Below are 16,942 nucleotides of genomic sequence, written 5' to 3'. Positions count from 1 at the left end.
TGTTTTTATTGTTTTTGCTTACTTTCAGTGGCCCGCAGTGCTCCATTGGGCTCCATTAGAAACGTTATGTGAAATCTCTTTGAGTAATGGACAGGGTGTATGGGGAGGAAAGGCGTCAGGGACAAAGGCCCAGAAAGCGGAGATGCTAGCCTGGCCCCTGGGGAGCCACCTTGACAGAGGTGGTCTAGACCAGCGGCTCCTCTCCCTGTCTGCTCTCATACATTACACAGGCTGCTTCCCAAATGACTCCATAGTCACTATGTTATGCCCTACATTTGCCTAAGGTCTTGGTCAACAGCAGTGCACTACGTGGGGAATGGTAGGCCTTTTGGGACGGAGACATCCACAATTCTTTGGCTGGCCAGTTGTGCTGAAGCAGGAACCAGGGATCCGCTAGCCCTCACTGTGGACGTTATGGTTCATTCTGGCCAGCCCTGTTACTTGCGAGTGAGTCTGGCTTGATTCATGTTTGTGTAAACCATGTGTGTTCTTGCTCTGTGGCTGATAAGAGACCTGTCAGTCAACAGTTCTGTAAGCCGAGGGGGGAAGGACTTAGATAGTTGGGGGCGGGGCCACAGGTTTCATATAACACATCATGTAAGGGCACAGTGTTCAGGTTTCTTATGTACGGTAATAAATGGTTAATTGAGTATTAATGAGACAGTTTGAAGCAGGGAATGATTAGGTGGCCATGATGAGAAGGCCAGATTGTTTTTTTAGCCAGGTCACCAGAGTTAACACCCCTGTTTTACGATCATTGCTGAGGGATCTTAGGGACCATAGAGAGTCTGGCGGCAATGTCCCCTTCCCTGGAGCGTTGGGATTTTATCTTTATGCCAGAAGGATGAATGCCCCCTACTGGCTCTCCAACAAGACTTTGAGCAGCATCTGATCTCCAGTCTAGTAACCTCGTCCCAGGCTACTGCACACTGTGCACATAAGCCTGGAACTGTAACCATTCAAAGTTGACAGTGTCATTCAATGGGACTGACCTGACTGGGTCAAGTATTGGTCATATTATTTATGTTAGTGAATCGATTTAATGCAATGTGTGGTATCAAGGGTAGTGGTATTTCTGACATCTGATCATGTAAATCAACATTTAATGGTAAAATCCAGTCTAGCCTGACTCAGCCACTTTGTAATACAAAATAGAAGCTAACAAGCTGAAACATTTAACACTTTTTTTATTACCTGGAACCAGTTGTAATGAAGCAAGAACTGTTACCCCCCTTGTGTCGGTGCAGTATACTACTGAGCTGCACTGTAGCTCTCCCACATCAGTGTTACAACACGGCGATTGGGCCTTGGTTGCATAAGACACGTGAAATATGATTGGTTTGCAGACTGAGCGGATTACACCAAAGCCTGTTCTCACGTCTATCTTATTGGCTAATGAAGGACAATTTTAACAGGTTGTTCCACCAGACAGTTCTGGGCGGAACTGTTTATGAACGATATTACCAACCCAGGGACAGAGCAGGACCAACCCCGCTTAGCTTAAGAGGCAAGCCAGCAATGGGATCTACACTGCTGGCCAATAGAAAATAGAAAGCCATTTTCAACCCCACTCCCTGTGTTCTCATCCAATAAAAATCCATGTTCCACCCCATTGCCTGTGTTCTCATCCAGTAGAAAGCCATGCTGATATATCTTAGATCTTCCTTCTTCTAGTGTCTTATTGATACATGCACATATTTTAATACATAAATATATTATTTGACCGTCCTGCTAAATCTGTATTTTGTAATGTTTATTCAAAGCTAAAAAGGTCTTTGAAACTTTGTAATTTATGTTTCAAAATGTTATACATGATTTGCCCTAATAAAAATGTAGCAAACCACTCCGAAAATGTTCATTAATTATAATCCACATTACAATTCACATTTCATGTTACTGTAGGATTATTTTCCTGCAGTGTGGAACTGGTTCAAATTAAGATACTGCTTAGATGAGATGAGGGATTATCATGGCAGATTGAGTCAGATGGCTATGACTCCCCTGGAAATGAAGAAGTTGCCGTCTCGACAATCAAGACACATGAAAGTAAAATGGGGAAGAGGACAGGAGGACGAGCAATTCGGTGGTTTGATGACATCCGTTAGCGATCCATTGTCTAACACAATGCTTTTTTTCTTTTTGGTTTTAAGTTACTGGACTCACCTATAGCGTCAGTGTACTGCCAACCTCAGCACACCGTTGGTACACTTTGACAATATGTACTTCTGGTCTCAAGAGTATTTACTCTTTGTGATGTCAGTAGCTACAATAGGTACCTTCAACACTGTTGGTTACTATCTGGTAAGATCTTTGCCAAATTAAAAAAATAAACCCAAATAAGCGTGTCACTATTAATGCTATTTTTGTGTAATTACCATGTAAAATGCTAAGTGAATAACTGCTACTCTAAATGGGATGTTGTGGATAGTTTTCAGGTTTTATGTTGTTGGTGTAACCTTTCACTACTGGTCTTGCTCTCTATTTGCTCAGACTCTCCCTAGCCTTTATTATCCTCATTCTATAGCTTCTCTTCTCTTTCCACCGGTCTGTCTGTTTTATTCACTCTATCTTTATCCCTCATTCTCTAGCAGCAGCCCCCCCCTCATCAACCCCCTCTCTCGTTCTCTCTCCCTCCTTCCATATCTCACCCCCTCTGTCTCTGTCTCTCTGTCTCCAGTCAGACCTCTAGCCTCACTGAACCAGGTCTTGGCGGTATGATAATGTGGAAAGTTGAACTGGCCCCATTACAGCTTGGCTGATGGCAGTGCCGATAAGGCTGTTGATAATGGGTGCAGATAGCGCTGACACAGCGGTCCAATAGCCAGCCCTCTCTCCCCCATTATCATTCCTGCCCACCGATGGGCTCCCAGAGCGCTATCTGCTCTCCATTTCCACTCCTGCGACAGATAAGAATGGAAATACTGACTTCATAGCTGACTGATTAAAGTGTCTGCCTTTCTTGATAATACACAGATAAATTATGTTTTTTTTTCTCTCTCCTCCCTCTTTCTATCTCTCTCTCCCCCCTCTCTCTTTCACCCTCTATCTAGAAAGGGTAGGGTGCGTCAGGGAGAAAAACCTCTCCCCTTTAATTTCTCTCTCTTTGTAGGCCTTTTTGAGAGGGAGCAGGGTAGGAGGCAGAGGAGACATGGACCGGGCTTGGGAGTCTGATGCTGGTAATTGGCTCTGTTTGAGGGCGGTGTAGTGTGGAGGTTCATTTTATATCCAGGTTTGGTCCAGTTATTCCCCCACGATGGGGACGTGATGGGGCGGTTGTCTGAGCCTTACGTTTGCAGCGAGGCAGGGGGAAACGGAGCAGAGCGCGGGCCGGCGGTTCTGTACACGGCCCGGTGAACTCTCATGCAACTCACAGGATTTTCCAGGTTGAGTTTTTATCACTGATCGCTCCAGTGAGATACCAGGCTGATCACTGATGGAGACCTACAGCATCCAAAATCCAACAGCCCATTAGGTTTTCATCCACATTCCCTGTCTCTCCCTCTGCTCTGCCCGTGTCTGTCGTTTCTCCCGTTTCCTCGTGTCCTGTCCCCTCCTCTCGTTATTTGGGTCATTTGGAGTGGTACGCCTCCCCAGGACCCTTCCTTTGTTGTGAATGATGACGTCAGTCACTCTGCTGTGTGTGTGCTTGTGGGGAGGTAGACAACCTGTTCAGGCCTCATGCAGTACACCTGGACAAGAGCTGATAGACTGCTCATGGCAACATCTCACTGGCCTGTCCCAGTTGTAACCCAACCCTCACCCCCTCGGTCACATTTGAACCTGGCTGCCCAAAGCTGGGCCCGTGTCAAAGCCTCAGAAGCGGATGTGAGTGGTTTTTCCCTTCAGGGGTGCAGAGGAACACCACCTCTAAAAGCCCCCCCCCCAACAGTGGGACCATGTAGCCGTTAGAACAACGTGCTGTTTGTTCGAGGCACAGTAACTGACCTTGATAGATTAGAGTTTTTTTTTTTTTTTTTACAGTGTGTGTCTGAGAGAGAGAAATGATAAGTGTGTGTGAAATAGTTGTTCTTTTCACTGAAACATGCCTTTGGAATAGGGTAGGAGGGGACCGTCTGCTCTGAAGCCTGTACCACTCCAGCACTGGGTTGAATGGACTGTCTTGACTTTTTCCCACACTCCTCCATGGCCGTTTTACCATAGCTAACCCTGCTGCTGAATTATTCACGTTAACAGGCCTGTAAAAAAGCATGCCTAAGGTTAATTTGATACCAAAACCTGACATTATTTTTAAGGGCAGTAGTCCTTTTTCAGTTAGGCCACAAAGAACGGGGAGTGGAAGCAGAAAAAAAAACACGAAACTGATAAAAAGCCTAGATAAGGGTATGACTGTGTTGTGTAGGAGTTGATATCAATGTTATCTATCTCTCTTTTTCACTCTCCTAGGCCTTCTGTTGTTTTTTAGTCCTTATCTCTCTCCACCAAAATGCCAGGAACATAAAGGGAGAAAGAAAGAAATTACCGCACAGATTATTCATGGGTAGGCTGATAAAATGTTGACATAAAAATTAAGAAGAATATATGGAGCTATTTGTGCCCCCCCCCATTGATTGTTTTTGATATTTCTTTTTTTGTGTGAAAGCTTGGTGGTGGGTGAGCTTAGTGGTTGTGCGAGGTGTGTCGAGACCTTGCTTAACCCCTTGGCCTGCTCTGTCTTTCTGCTCAGACCTAAGGCCCCCCTCCTTATGATCCACCCTGACGTGGAGAGCTGCTTGGCTTAGATAAGGCCGACCTCAATCTGACAATAGAGAAGCAGGAACAGAGAGGACAGGCCTGTGTTGCCGTAGACGACAGTTTGCCGTGGATGACAGCGGGTCTGGTTATTGTTAGGCTTCGTCTGAGGAGTCGTCGTCGTCCTCCTCCTCCTGCTCTCAGTCCCGATAAAGAGGGGAGGATGTCCCTCTAACCCTGCCTCACTTCCTGATCACTAATTGCACCTGTCATTATATAATAGTTGCTCTTCTCAGCACTGTTTATCTGCTTCTCACTATCACCCGTGTTTCTTTAGTCTCTAACCAGTCGGCTGTGGTCTCTAAATAGCTTCCGTTCTGGTGCTGATACCTAAGATCCAGGTGTGACGCATCGAAAACCACCAAATGAATACATGCATTTCAGTGGATAAACAAACCAGAGAGAAGGGTTTGTAGTAGTTGTGTCCATTTCTCAATCTTTGTCGTAATGGCTTGGTGTTGGTTGCTTCAACGAAGTGGGAGCAGTCTTTGTGTTTCACACTTGACCCTGTTTTTGACCATAGGTTATTCGGTCCTCCATCCCCCTGGGGGCAGGGTCAGGTTTCCTCTGCTCTTTGTGCCTCTGGTTTGTGTGTGTGTGTGTGTGTGTGTCATTGCAGGCAGGTGATGGAGGCTGAGTCTTGGGGCAGACAGGTTCTGTTTCATGCCTAGTCAGGGCGGGGCTGGATTTGCCCTCTGTCCCTGGTTCCTGATGCATGCTGAAGATTAGCTACAATGGACCAGGTAACTGTGGATGGACGGAGCGCCGCCATCCTGGCAATGAGATCCAGCTTATGTTCTTCAGTCTGCCCTCCTCTCCCCGCGCGCTCCTCCTTTCTCCTCTCCTGTCTGCTGGGCTTTTTCTTCCTTATTATTAGTTCACCTAACAACATTTTTTACTTTGCCATTTGACATACAGTACCTCCTATATTCTGCCCCTTTTGTTTCATTCTTTTGTCAAAGCCCGGGAAATTTTATCCACACACACACACACACACACACACAAACACACACACACATTTTCCCTTCCCGACTCATCTACTTTCTTTGCCCTTTCCTCTGTGTTCTTTGGCCCCGCCCCTCACCAGTGAGTCTTAGTCTAAGTATTAGTATTAGCAGCAGCGGTGTCCCCTGAAGTAAAACAATCTGTTGTAATCTATCAGTGTGTGTTATCGGGCCTATCTGAGAGCTGAGAGAGCCGGGGCCGGGGCTGTGGCGCCGTGCTCCGGAGCTGATAAAGTTTCAGAGTTCAGCGATTATGAATGTTAAGAAACTACACCCTCGTTAGAGAGCATGTGGACTTGGCAGAGGGAGTGAGGGGGGCCTGTACTAGAAAACAAAAAAAAAAAAGCCTCCACGCCAGCTACGGGCCCTGGGTCAAGCCCTTGTTTTTTCACAGACACACTCTGTCCTGACCCTCTTGGTGTCTACTCTGCCCCCCCAGCCCCAGCCCCTGTCTCTCCTTCGATGGGACGTCATTTCCCCGTAGTTTTGTTATTCGGTTGCAACTGTGTCAAAGTTCTCATCCAATTTGTCTCAGACGTGTTTAACCCCTGTCTCCCCTGATCTCATTGTCCTCTCTGCCCATCTGAGCTCATCAGAAGCTTCTATCACCTGAGCCATCACGTCATGCCTCAAAGTCCCCGATTACGATGCAATTGATAAGGAGGCCGGAGACTCAAAAGAGCACAGTACAAAATGCCGATAAAGCATTAGTTCCTTCACAGATATTAGCTTCTGTGTATTCAAATGGGTCCCATTCTTTAACAATTCTTAGAGCTGTGATAATTGATAAGGGCATGTATGGAACCCGCTCAAGTCTTCTGACTTATTGTCCTCTGGATGGTTGTAAGCCATCTTTTTACCTTCATCCTCCTATAACAATTGGCAAAAAGAGAAATAGTTGGAGTTGTTAAGAGCATGAAAAGGGGGGAACCATTATGATTGTGACAAAGTTCATGAGCGTATAATAGCAGCTAATGCGACGCAAGGCGCGGGCAGCTTTGTTCGCCAAAGTGTTGAACGTTTAATAGAATCTGATAGACACGAGTCCTCGGGCCCAGAGGACGAAGGGGGAACCATGTGCTCATCAAGGAACTCAGCGTTCATCAAGGGAGCCGGGCGCGCTCTGAAGGAATAATTTGTCAATAATTGGCCGTGTCAGTCTCGTTAGACGTTTGATAATGCTTCGGTTCTTTGGGGCCGGCCCATGAATATCTCAAATGAAACCGCTAGGCAGCGTGTGGCAGAAGATTCGGGCTCCAGATAGCACCATTAAGCGCTTTAGAAGTATTTTAGCTGAATTCACACAAAGCAAAAATAGATAAATAAATAATGAAAAAGAAAGTGGAACATCAACTGTCAGGGAAGTGATACAGACTTTAAGAAATCATTTGGGAGGGTGAAAGATAAAAGATTATCCTTTTTTTTTCTCTGGTCTTATTGCCTCCTCAGCCATCACCGTGGTTAATTCGCTTACTCAAGCAATCATGCGGACATGCCCTAACTGTGTGTGTGTGTGTGTGTGTGTGTGTGTGTGCGGGTGCGTGGTTGTGTGTGCGGGTGCGTGTGTGTATATGAGTGTGTGTGTGTGTGTCCTACAGCCCCCGTGGCCTTGCAAGTGCTACTGTAAGTGCTTATCCCAGCAATGTGTTATCCCAAAAAATGGTTTCCAAATGGTGTGAGTAGACTATTCGCTAGGTGTGTGTGTGTGTGTGTGTGTGATCTCCCTGGGATCACGTCACTTCTCACAACCGTATGGGATCCATTATCTCTCTCTGGAATGTTTCTAGATATATCGTGGAATAGTTGAATATGATAAAAAACAAAATATCTGAATGGCTGACGTTTGTCCGATTGGCTAAATCCTTCATCGTACCACATTCCACAAACCCTCCTGCCCAGCAGCTGCTGAGTGGAGGCCGGAGTTCTAGGCCAGGGTGGAGGTGTTGTTGTTCCGTGAAATCTGCCCGTTCTCAAACATGGCTGTACGTCAGCGTCTGGACGGCCCCTGCAGATACATCCTTAGTTTAGGGAAAGAGTCTTTCACCGTATCAGTGCAGGGATCTAAGCGATAAACCGTGGCAGGTCTGGGGCTTGTTTGCCCTCATGCTGTACAAAGCCACAGCGACCTTTCAGTCAACTGGTCACACTTTGCATGCTTTGCCGCTATTTCCTTTTCATGCAAATGGGGTCAGATACTGTAGGTTCCAGGGAGAGGGATTTGGGCCCTGCCAGATGGACATTCAGAGTGGGGAGATTTTTGGGGTCCAGACAGAGCCCCTATTAGATATTTTGGCCTGTTTGGTGATATTGGTGGATTTGGATTAGTTGGATTGAGGTGACTGGGTTGTCTGGAATGTGATTGGCTTGGAGGTTGGTTTGTCTGGTATTGATTGGTTGGTGAGAAGGGGTCATTATACTGTGTATCGTTGGTACTGTTTGATGAACCTCTACTGTATGACATACAGGATGGTATTGGTCATGAGCAGATAGGCAGAGCCTGCAATACAATACTTTTCGGGCTGACGCCGGGTTACTTCAGTGTAATACTTAAATAAATGTACATGTTACTGAAGAACAAGCTTCACCCGGGTAAAGTTTTGTATTTCCGAATGTCCGTCAGCTTCTCTGAGTAAGGTGTTTTTCCCCATTCTAAAACCACACCGTTTAAGTGAGTGTTAAACTGGAATCCAGCATTTATTATTAATCAAAAGATAACACTTCCAGTGCTGAACCTGGAGAGTGGTGGGCAATGGGCTAGGCTGGGAGGAGCAGGGGGAAGGGCGAGGGCACATTAATATTCCCTTTCCTCTGAGAGTGCCTCTCAAAAAGAGGAGACATCTATCGCTCTCATCCCTCTGCTTTATTTCCCTTTCAGCTCATCTTAAATTTCCATTATTCACCACAAAAAGCCAAACCAACCCTATTCATATGACTGTGACACTGACAGCCCCTCCTCTGCGTGCCCAAACACACACACACACACACACACACACACTCCTCAACAAACACTTTTATTAATCATCCCTATCAGGTTCTCACATCTCCCTGCTATTTGCTGTTTAATCACTAAAATAATATGTGGGTGGGGAAGGGGGGGTAGGTTAGAGGGCCCGTTGCCATGGCAACAAAATGGAAAAGGTCAGGGTGAGTTTATCTTATCAGTGATAGAGAATGGTTACTAATTAGAGATAGGTACTACCAGCGTTCAGTCCACTGGGCCCTGCCTTAAAACACTATCAGCAATCCACACCGGCCTGATATTAAAATTATCTACAGTCATCCACACAGACACACCTCGCCCTGGCACAGTAAGGCAGGCTAGACAGGACCAGACTTTATCACAGCTAACTAATACTCCAAACTAATGTGAAATCCCTGATTAATGAGTGCTAAGGTACTTGCCTCCGATATTAACTGATGAAACATGTCTTTTTCGAGGTTGTGCCCTCTGCTTAGGGGTGATGTCTATCCTATTCTAAAAATCTAAGTGTGTTTATGACTAATTGCAACTATTGGAGGCATTGTGTCCATAATGAATGATGATACCTAACTTGTAAATGGTCGCCGATGGTGTGGCTTGGTTAGAGAGGATTTTACAGAACTCATTTAGAAGTAATATTTCTGACAGCTATAAGCTAATTAATATATTTTTTTGAAACATTCGGTATTGAGCTTTATAACATTCTATATGTAAGAAAGGTTTTTACACATGTGGGAACCAACAATGAGCCTATAATAGACACTTGACTTGAAGTGTTATTTTTTGTGTGTAATAAAAGTGTTATATTTCATTTTTTTAAAACTAAAACAGAAATGTCTTGGGTGTCTCTAGTACACATGTACTCCTGCTTTGTGGATTTGAATCTGACCCACTGCTAATTCCTGGAAAAACAGTCACATTTCTCCAGTTTGCAGTCCAATAAAACATAAAAAGCCAAGGCTCATATACCTTATACAGGCATGAACCATAAAAATTTTTGGCAAGTGAAAGTTTAAAATGTGGTATGGTGCAACTGTCTAAGGTTTAATTTCAACAGCAAGTGTTATGATTGGTGTTATTCATAACTAAACATGGGTATGTGATGAAGGGGTAATTTATCTAAAAAGGAATAATTTTCTTTGAAATCCTTTTTTCTGTGCATTTTAAAAACACCAAAATCCTACAGTGCAGTAATTTTAGTAAACTTATTTTTGGTAATATTTCCCCATGTATCATGACATCAACGTCTGCGTTAGTGGTGGCTCAAATGTAGCAGCAAGATCTAGTACATCTCCCACTCTTTTTCACAAATTTAACATCTGTGTTGTCATCCTTGAACAGGGTCAATCTTATTACACAATTGTTGTGTAATAAGAAAGTAGTTGAAGTGGTTACATCATTTGTATGTAGAATTAAATGACACTTTATGTCATTTTGACTTTTTTTGTCACTTGATTGATGATTTCATCTTCTTAGCATAGCCAGGTAAACAGAAAAGGGAACAGAGGCAGTTTAGTAGACTGTTGAGTACACATTATCAATTTTGATGGATGGGCTTATTAGCTATACCATTATACATTTTACCATGAATAAAATTACTGCTCTTTAGTTAGCTAGATTATTATGATAAAGCATATCATAGCTTGCTTATTAGCTATAGCTTACAGGCTTAACTGCTTGCTTATTAGCTAATTTTTTTCTTGCTGGTTTCTAAATAGCTGTCTAGCTAGTTATGTTCATGGGTGGAAATCTGCCTGAACATTTGGTTTTCCTGACTTCTGTGTGCTTGAAGTTACAAACAAATGGGGAAAATTCACAAAATAGTGTCTATTCCTGTACAGCTCAGGTAGAATCAGATGCTGTTTGTTCACCCCCCAAAATGCTAGATGACATGTATTTCATCAGCGGTGGCCCATTGCTTGACTACAAAAAGTCCAACTTTGTTGTTGCTTGAATCACAGATTTGCCATTTAAACCTGTCCACTGGCGTAACTATCAGGTGTGCAAGAGGTGCGGTCGACCCGGGCTGTGGTGGGGGGCCCGTCCATTACCTCTATCGAAAGATTTGATGAGTTTCTAATTTACCTTGTGTGTTTCTATTGTGTTATCGCCGTCAGACGGCAGATAGTAGCATGATCTACGACAGGATTGGCTTCACGTGCGTATATATCGCTCCATAAGTCCCATTCCAGGTGGGGGGTGGGGGTGGGGCTCTGTGGTGGAGGGGGCGGCATCTTGTACTCGGGCCCGGCGTCTCCGCGCTATGCCAGTGAACCTGATGTCATATGATCAGAGACAAAATGGTGTTAACCTATATTATACATTCCCAGTTTTTGTCATGTGTGCGTGCGCGTCTGTGCGTGTGCGTCCGTGCGTGCGCGTCTGTGTGCCGTGTGTGTGGGCTTGTGTTTCTGCACACTCTTCCATTTATCATCTTTGACATTTGGCTGTACTCTCTCCTATCTACCCATCATCTGAGGAGAACACATTTTTCCCATCAGAAATCCCATTGTGACTTTTTGCGTTCGAGGGGTGCTGATACTTTCTTTTCGCGGCCGGGGGGAGATACATGGATGAGAGTGCATCTTTCCTGAGCTGCCCTCCCTCTCCCGCTGCAATCCCCCCCTCCCAACATGGATGTTATCAGAGCGGTGCGGACTGCAACGATGCCCTGCCTCTTGAAAATACCCCCTTTCTTTGCTGCTGCCAGGCATGCAGTGGGTTATATTTAACAAGCTAACCCCATGCTATCTCCTCTGCATCCCCTCTACATGCTCCACAGAGTTATCAGGCTCTCTCTCCCAGGATTTTTTTTATGATATTTTAAGCCATGTGACAGGAGTGATAGATAACATTTCAACTGCCAGTCACCCTATGCCCCCTTTCTTTAACTTTCCCCACTTCGCTCTTCTTATTTATTTTTTTTAATTTTTTTTGCCCTTTCCGTTTTTTTTTTTTTTTGACGTCTAAATCTGAAATAGTTTAAAGTCAGATATAGACTGCCATGGTCTTATGGTCGTGTAATTGCTCCGCATGTAAGTGTTGGTAGACTGGTATGTCCTGGTTTTGTGCAGCTCAACCATTTCCAAGTTTCTCATTAGGGGCTAGTAGCAGTAGCCAGTGTGTTTAGTGTTTTTATATTATTTCTGGAAGAGCCATGGGATATAATTTAACAGTAGTAAGATATTAAACACCCATAATACAGAGGTTTGGCTTCCAACAGGGCAGCCTTCGTGGGGAGTGGGTTACAGAACAGGTGCGTCCTCACTCTGTAAGGCTAAGAAAACAGAAGGCTGTGATACTGTAGTGCTTAGTAAGCAAGCACACTGAGTACATCAACTGTTGGTAAGTATACAAACACTGTAGATACAAGCTTGAACAATTTAGATACCCAAGATAGATAAGAGAGATCCAGTGGCCGGTGAAATGCCTGTGAAGCCATGTCTGGTGGGCGGAAGCAGCTAGTCCATGAGTGGAGGCCTTTTAATCGTCTCCTATCAGAGTTGTATCAGTCTAGTCTAAACCCTAACCCCCGCCATGTTTACTGGGGTCACGCTAGCTCCAGCTTCCCAGCAGCCTCTGCACTTTCAGCCATGTTTTGGTTTGGTGATCCAGATCTGGGCTGTTTCTTTTCTCATTTTCTGGGTCAGGTTGTGTTTAGTCTTTGGCGCTAGCAGAAACATCTGTGGCAGTGTTTGTCTGTTGGAGCAGTGGCGATGGTTGTGCCCCCCCCCCCACCCCCCCCCCCCCTCGGTTTGATAGCGAAGCCGAAGCCTCAGGGTCAATGCAGGGATAAGATGGCCGACCGAAGGCCACGGCACTTCAAACAGGGTGGAGGAGAAGAGAGTCTACGGAGGAGTTCGCCTTCCTGGATCTCCTGCTGCTTTCCGTCAGAGTTCTGAGGGCCCTGGTGGTGGAGGAGAGGAAAGGGAGGATTGGGTTGCTCCTCTCTCCTCTGCATACCATCATAATCACTCCTCCTTCCATCTTCATTCAGGGTTGAGATCAAGGAGAGGAGCGTTGGAGGGATTGCAATCATCCTCCTTTTATGAAATCTCCCCCTTGGCCCCTCCCACATGTGTAAGTATTAACGGGATTGTTCTAAATAGGCCCGGTTGATTGATTCCACCGTTTGCAGGGCCAGTTCTGTGCTTGTAGTGGTGTTGCTCTGGTAACTGTGGTATGGCACAGAGCAACACTGGCACTAAACTCAGGTTTTTGGATGGAAACCACCAGAAAGACCTTGTAAATTGGCTTAAGCATGCATGTAATTGGCATGAAAGGCCATATTAGGATCCAAGCCAAGTTAGGATTTTAGCAGTGAGATCCCTTTGTCAATACGTTCCCTCTACAGCCATCTGACACCGCCTTGCCTAGATTTTAGTCAAACCTGAGTGACAATTCTCACGGTGCCCGAGGACACCGTATGAGAGTTAGGAATTTACAAGAATGGCACCGGTATGTATCCTTCCCGGCTGGAGAATCTGTTTTTTGTTTGGGAAAATGGCAAGCTTGAGATTCACTGCCGTTGTGTTCAGGTATGCGTGTATGCGTGTGTGTGTATGTGTTTATGTGTGTGTGTGTGTGTGTGTGTGTGTGACTGAGAGACTGTGATTTTTTCACCTCCCCAGTGCTACCTGTAATAAAGCCCATTCTAATTTTATTAGATGTGTATTTTCAGTGATCTCAGTCAGCTGTTAGATGGGCTTCATCATGCAGATACATGCTTTATATAAAAGGTCATATCTGATCATTTTTTGAACATATTGTGCTGTAGGTGTGTATGTTGAAAGCTTGGAGGGTGATATTCATGTGAAATAGGATTTTAAGATCAGAAGAACGAGGATATTATTAGAAAAGGTCCCGCTATCCTTTACACAAATGTTAGGTTTTTCCATCCTTGTTGGGACCATTTATTTTCTATATTCCCTGTCTGTTACCTAACGCCACCTTCAATAATCTAACCTGTATGCCTGAACTAACCTCACCCCTAATGTCTAAACCTAAATCAAACCTGTTCTAACACTGTCAGGTTTACTTCTGGATTCCAAATCTGTGATAAAACCAGGATCACACACACACACACACACACACGGGCACACACACACTACAGCAACATGGAAATTCTAAAGGAGGAATACTGAGTGGGTCAGCATACCCTTGCTAGTTGTTCAGGGGAAGCAGATGGATAGACAGCCTTGCCCCCCAGCCCCCAAACCCCTCCCCCACACCCCACCTCATGGATTTTGGGATGGTGGGAAAGTTCAAATCTGCTGCTATTTTCTATCTTTTATCAGGGGCGCTTATCGCGCAGCCCTTGTCTGCATGCCTGGCTTCAATAGTCCAGGGTCTCCACTGTAGCTCCCTGACAACTCCCCCTGGTTCACCAGGACACTGGCTGCACACTCCACTCAGGCAGTGTTCCTTGGTTAGGGAAGAAGCATGTGGGAGACAATGGACAGTTAGGTCCCGGGAATCCCTCACATAAAATGGACATTCAAATGACTGCCTTTTAGGTGCCTTGGATAAGTGTCCGTGAAACGCGCTGTGGAATATTCTATAGAACCATTGCCTTTGTTGGGGACAGCGGTTTTTGTGTGCGTCTGGGGTTTAACTGAGGTTGCGTCTCCGTGCCGGAGGGGGGAGAGGTATCCGTAGCGCTCCCACATGCAGGCGGGTTGAAAACAGGAAAACGGGCCCTTGTGTTTGTATAAAGGTACATGGTGAAAGTCTCCTGAAACACTCCCTGTTAGAGTACACACCGGTTATATGTGGACCAAAGGCTCGGGCCTCTTCCTATACTGACTCTATGGGACAGTATCATGGCCTTGATAATGAGGAACATCTTTCATCGGGGGAGTGTTTGATGAGGTGCCAAGTATGAACTACTGAGATGTGTGCCTAGGGAGGGAGGGGGCGGGCTTCCACACATCCTGGAGAGGAAACATATGCTTGCGCTGCTCATATAAGAGCCTCATTGTGACAATGAAATGACGTTTTGTAGTGTACATGTGAAACCTGTAAGGCGTTCGGGTTAGATCCCCGCGTTTTGGCTTGCCGTCAAGGTTTTAGCAGTTACCGTCATTGCAGGTAGATGAACGCGCGGTGGTCTGTGGTCCAGTGCCTGAGTCAGGTCATGGTCAAAAGATGCTCTCGAATATTTTAAGTATCATAAACCTGTTGAAAACAAGTCCTCTGATAATGGTCTGTTTTCTGCACCCAAACAGAGAGGTTTTGTTATACCCCACTATCTATTGTGCCTCAGTGCACGCAATCACATTTAGACTGAAGTCATTTAGCAGAGGATCTTATCCAGTGCGACTTAAAGGGAGTGCATCGATTTCCATCAGTTTTCGTGCTGGCCCCCCATTTGGGATGGAACGCACAACCCCGCCATTGCCAGGGCCGTGCTCGACCAACTGTGTCGATGCCACTGATGTGGGCGAATAATACCGGGAACACAGGTTGAGAGCTGGCTGGTGCAGTGTGCGTCTTCTGCATCCTTCTCTAACCCGCTGCCTATGTGACTGTCTTACAATACAAATCCTCCTTTCTGTCACCATGTCGGTGTTAGCGTCTAGTGGAGTGACATGAGGAGCTGTGCCAGCCTGGACGTTGCACTCCCAGCCTGGACGTTGCACTCCCAGCGTGGGCGTTGCACTCCCAACCTATCGGGCCTACAAACACCGTGTTCCAACACAGAAAACAAGAGGAAGATTTATTTTAGCCCCTGAAAAAAAAGATGTGCTCTTGAGAGGTGTGTCTATCTGATAGATTGGTGTGAGTAGGTTTGTTGATCTGGCCAGGGTAGTTTTTCTCTCGTGGGGGCATGAAGGATACTGCTACGTCGGACCATCCATCACCAAGGCCTGGCTGGGCGTTGGGTTAGCATGGCGCTATCACTATCTACTATCACACCTGCCCTCTCAGGGCCCACAGAGCAATATCTCCACCCCATAGTACTGACTTCTTATGTTTCTCTCCCCACCACCCGGGTCTGTCAGTGGGTTCATTTACTACATTGTGTCCCACGCCGTGGGCTCGCCTGGACCTTTATCAGGGAGACAGCTCCTGCTCATTAAGGAGTTAATTTTCTCTGTCCTATCTCTGATTAGTATAGTGAACCTAAAGCACTGTGAATTCTTTAAATTTCTTCCGCGTTATCAAAAAGAGAAAAAGGGGAATGGGGGATATTTAATCGTTTAAGTAGTCTTCCTGGGGAACTGTGATTTCTTTTTTTTTTTCTTTTTTTTTTTTTGCTCTTCCCAGCAATGTAAAGAAATCCTGCTGAAGCCGCCCAGCTCAGTAATTCAGTTTTTAAAGCATGGAAAAAAAAAAAAAACGACTTGATGAAATTCCACTATCAGCTCCGAACCAATATGCAAAATATCTTGCTGGAAATCAAATAGCTATTATGTTTTCATTTCCACGTCGGCGTATTTGCTTAATGAAGAGGAGACAGATCAGACCGGCAGAGAGAGTCTGCAGGAGCCGATAACCGAGAACGGCTCCCAGCTATCCACACGGAGTGACGCTCCCAGTCACAGCCCTTTTCTCTCTCCTTTTTTTTTTTTTTCAGGGGGAGGACGGGAAGGGAGGGAGGGGGAAAAAGAGGGAGAGCAAGAATATAAAAGGGAGATGGCAGCGTGGAAAGGGGAGAGAAATAGGTGATGGTTATAGGACGGAGGCAGGGAAGTGGTGAAGGCAAGAGGGAGCGAGGGATGGAGGTGGAGGTGGATGGGGATTTACTTTTAAGGAGGTGGAAGGAGAAGGGGGAGGTGTTTGTAAAAGCTTCCAAACCTCAGTGATCTGTCCAGGGATTTGACTGTTTGATGTTTTGACGACCTGCCGTCACATCCACATGTGGGAACAGGCTGTGACTGCAGTGCTCCGGTGCCCTGTGCACATCCTCGCCGTGCATTATCACATGATAATCATACTCATTATCATCCTATTATAATCAGTCATTCGTACGATTTCGCTGATGGCGCTGACAGCCATTTTATGCGGATACATTTGTCTGTTTAGTTGCAGACTTTAACTGTCCTATCTGTCATTCTTTTTCGACTTCCCGTGGTCAGCCCGGCTTCCAGTTATTTGACAGACATACCACATATTCATGCGGCGATGGATAGACAGGGCCTCTTAAACCCACAAACTTTTCTTTTTCACAACCTCCACATTTTCTGCATCAGGCCTATCTAGTTGT

At 45.6% G+C, this 16,942-nt stretch overlaps 1 protein-coding gene across 3 annotated transcripts in view; it reads left to right on the top strand.

Moving 5' to 3' along the window:
- zfpm1 (zinc finger protein, FOG family member 1) overlaps positions 1-16,942 on the top strand; it is a 64,276-nt gene that overhangs the window by 5,498 nt on the left and 41,836 nt on the right. Inside the window, exon 1 of one of the 3 annotated variants that reach the window (XM_020040337.3) lies at positions 1,848-5,492. The exons of the other annotated variants lie outside the window; for them this stretch is intronic. Within the exon in view, the coding sequence (XP_019895896.2) occupies positions 5,465-5,492 (28 nt within the window). The 5' untranslated portion in view covers positions 1,848-5,464. Of the gene's footprint in view, positions 1-1,847; positions 5,493-16,942 lie in introns of those variants that run through there. 3 annotated transcript variants of the gene reach the window in all.

The sequence above is a fragment of the Esox lucius genome, chromosome 19 (assembly GCF_011004845.1).
Source record: "Esox lucius isolate fEsoLuc1 chromosome 19, fEsoLuc1.pri, whole genome shotgun sequence".
Classification (NCBI taxonomy): domain Eukaryota; kingdom Metazoa; phylum Chordata; class Actinopteri; order Esociformes; family Esocidae; genus Esox; species Esox lucius.
The sequence above is the reverse complement of the archived record's forward strand: the minus strand, read 5'-3'. Positions and strand labels throughout refer to the sequence as shown.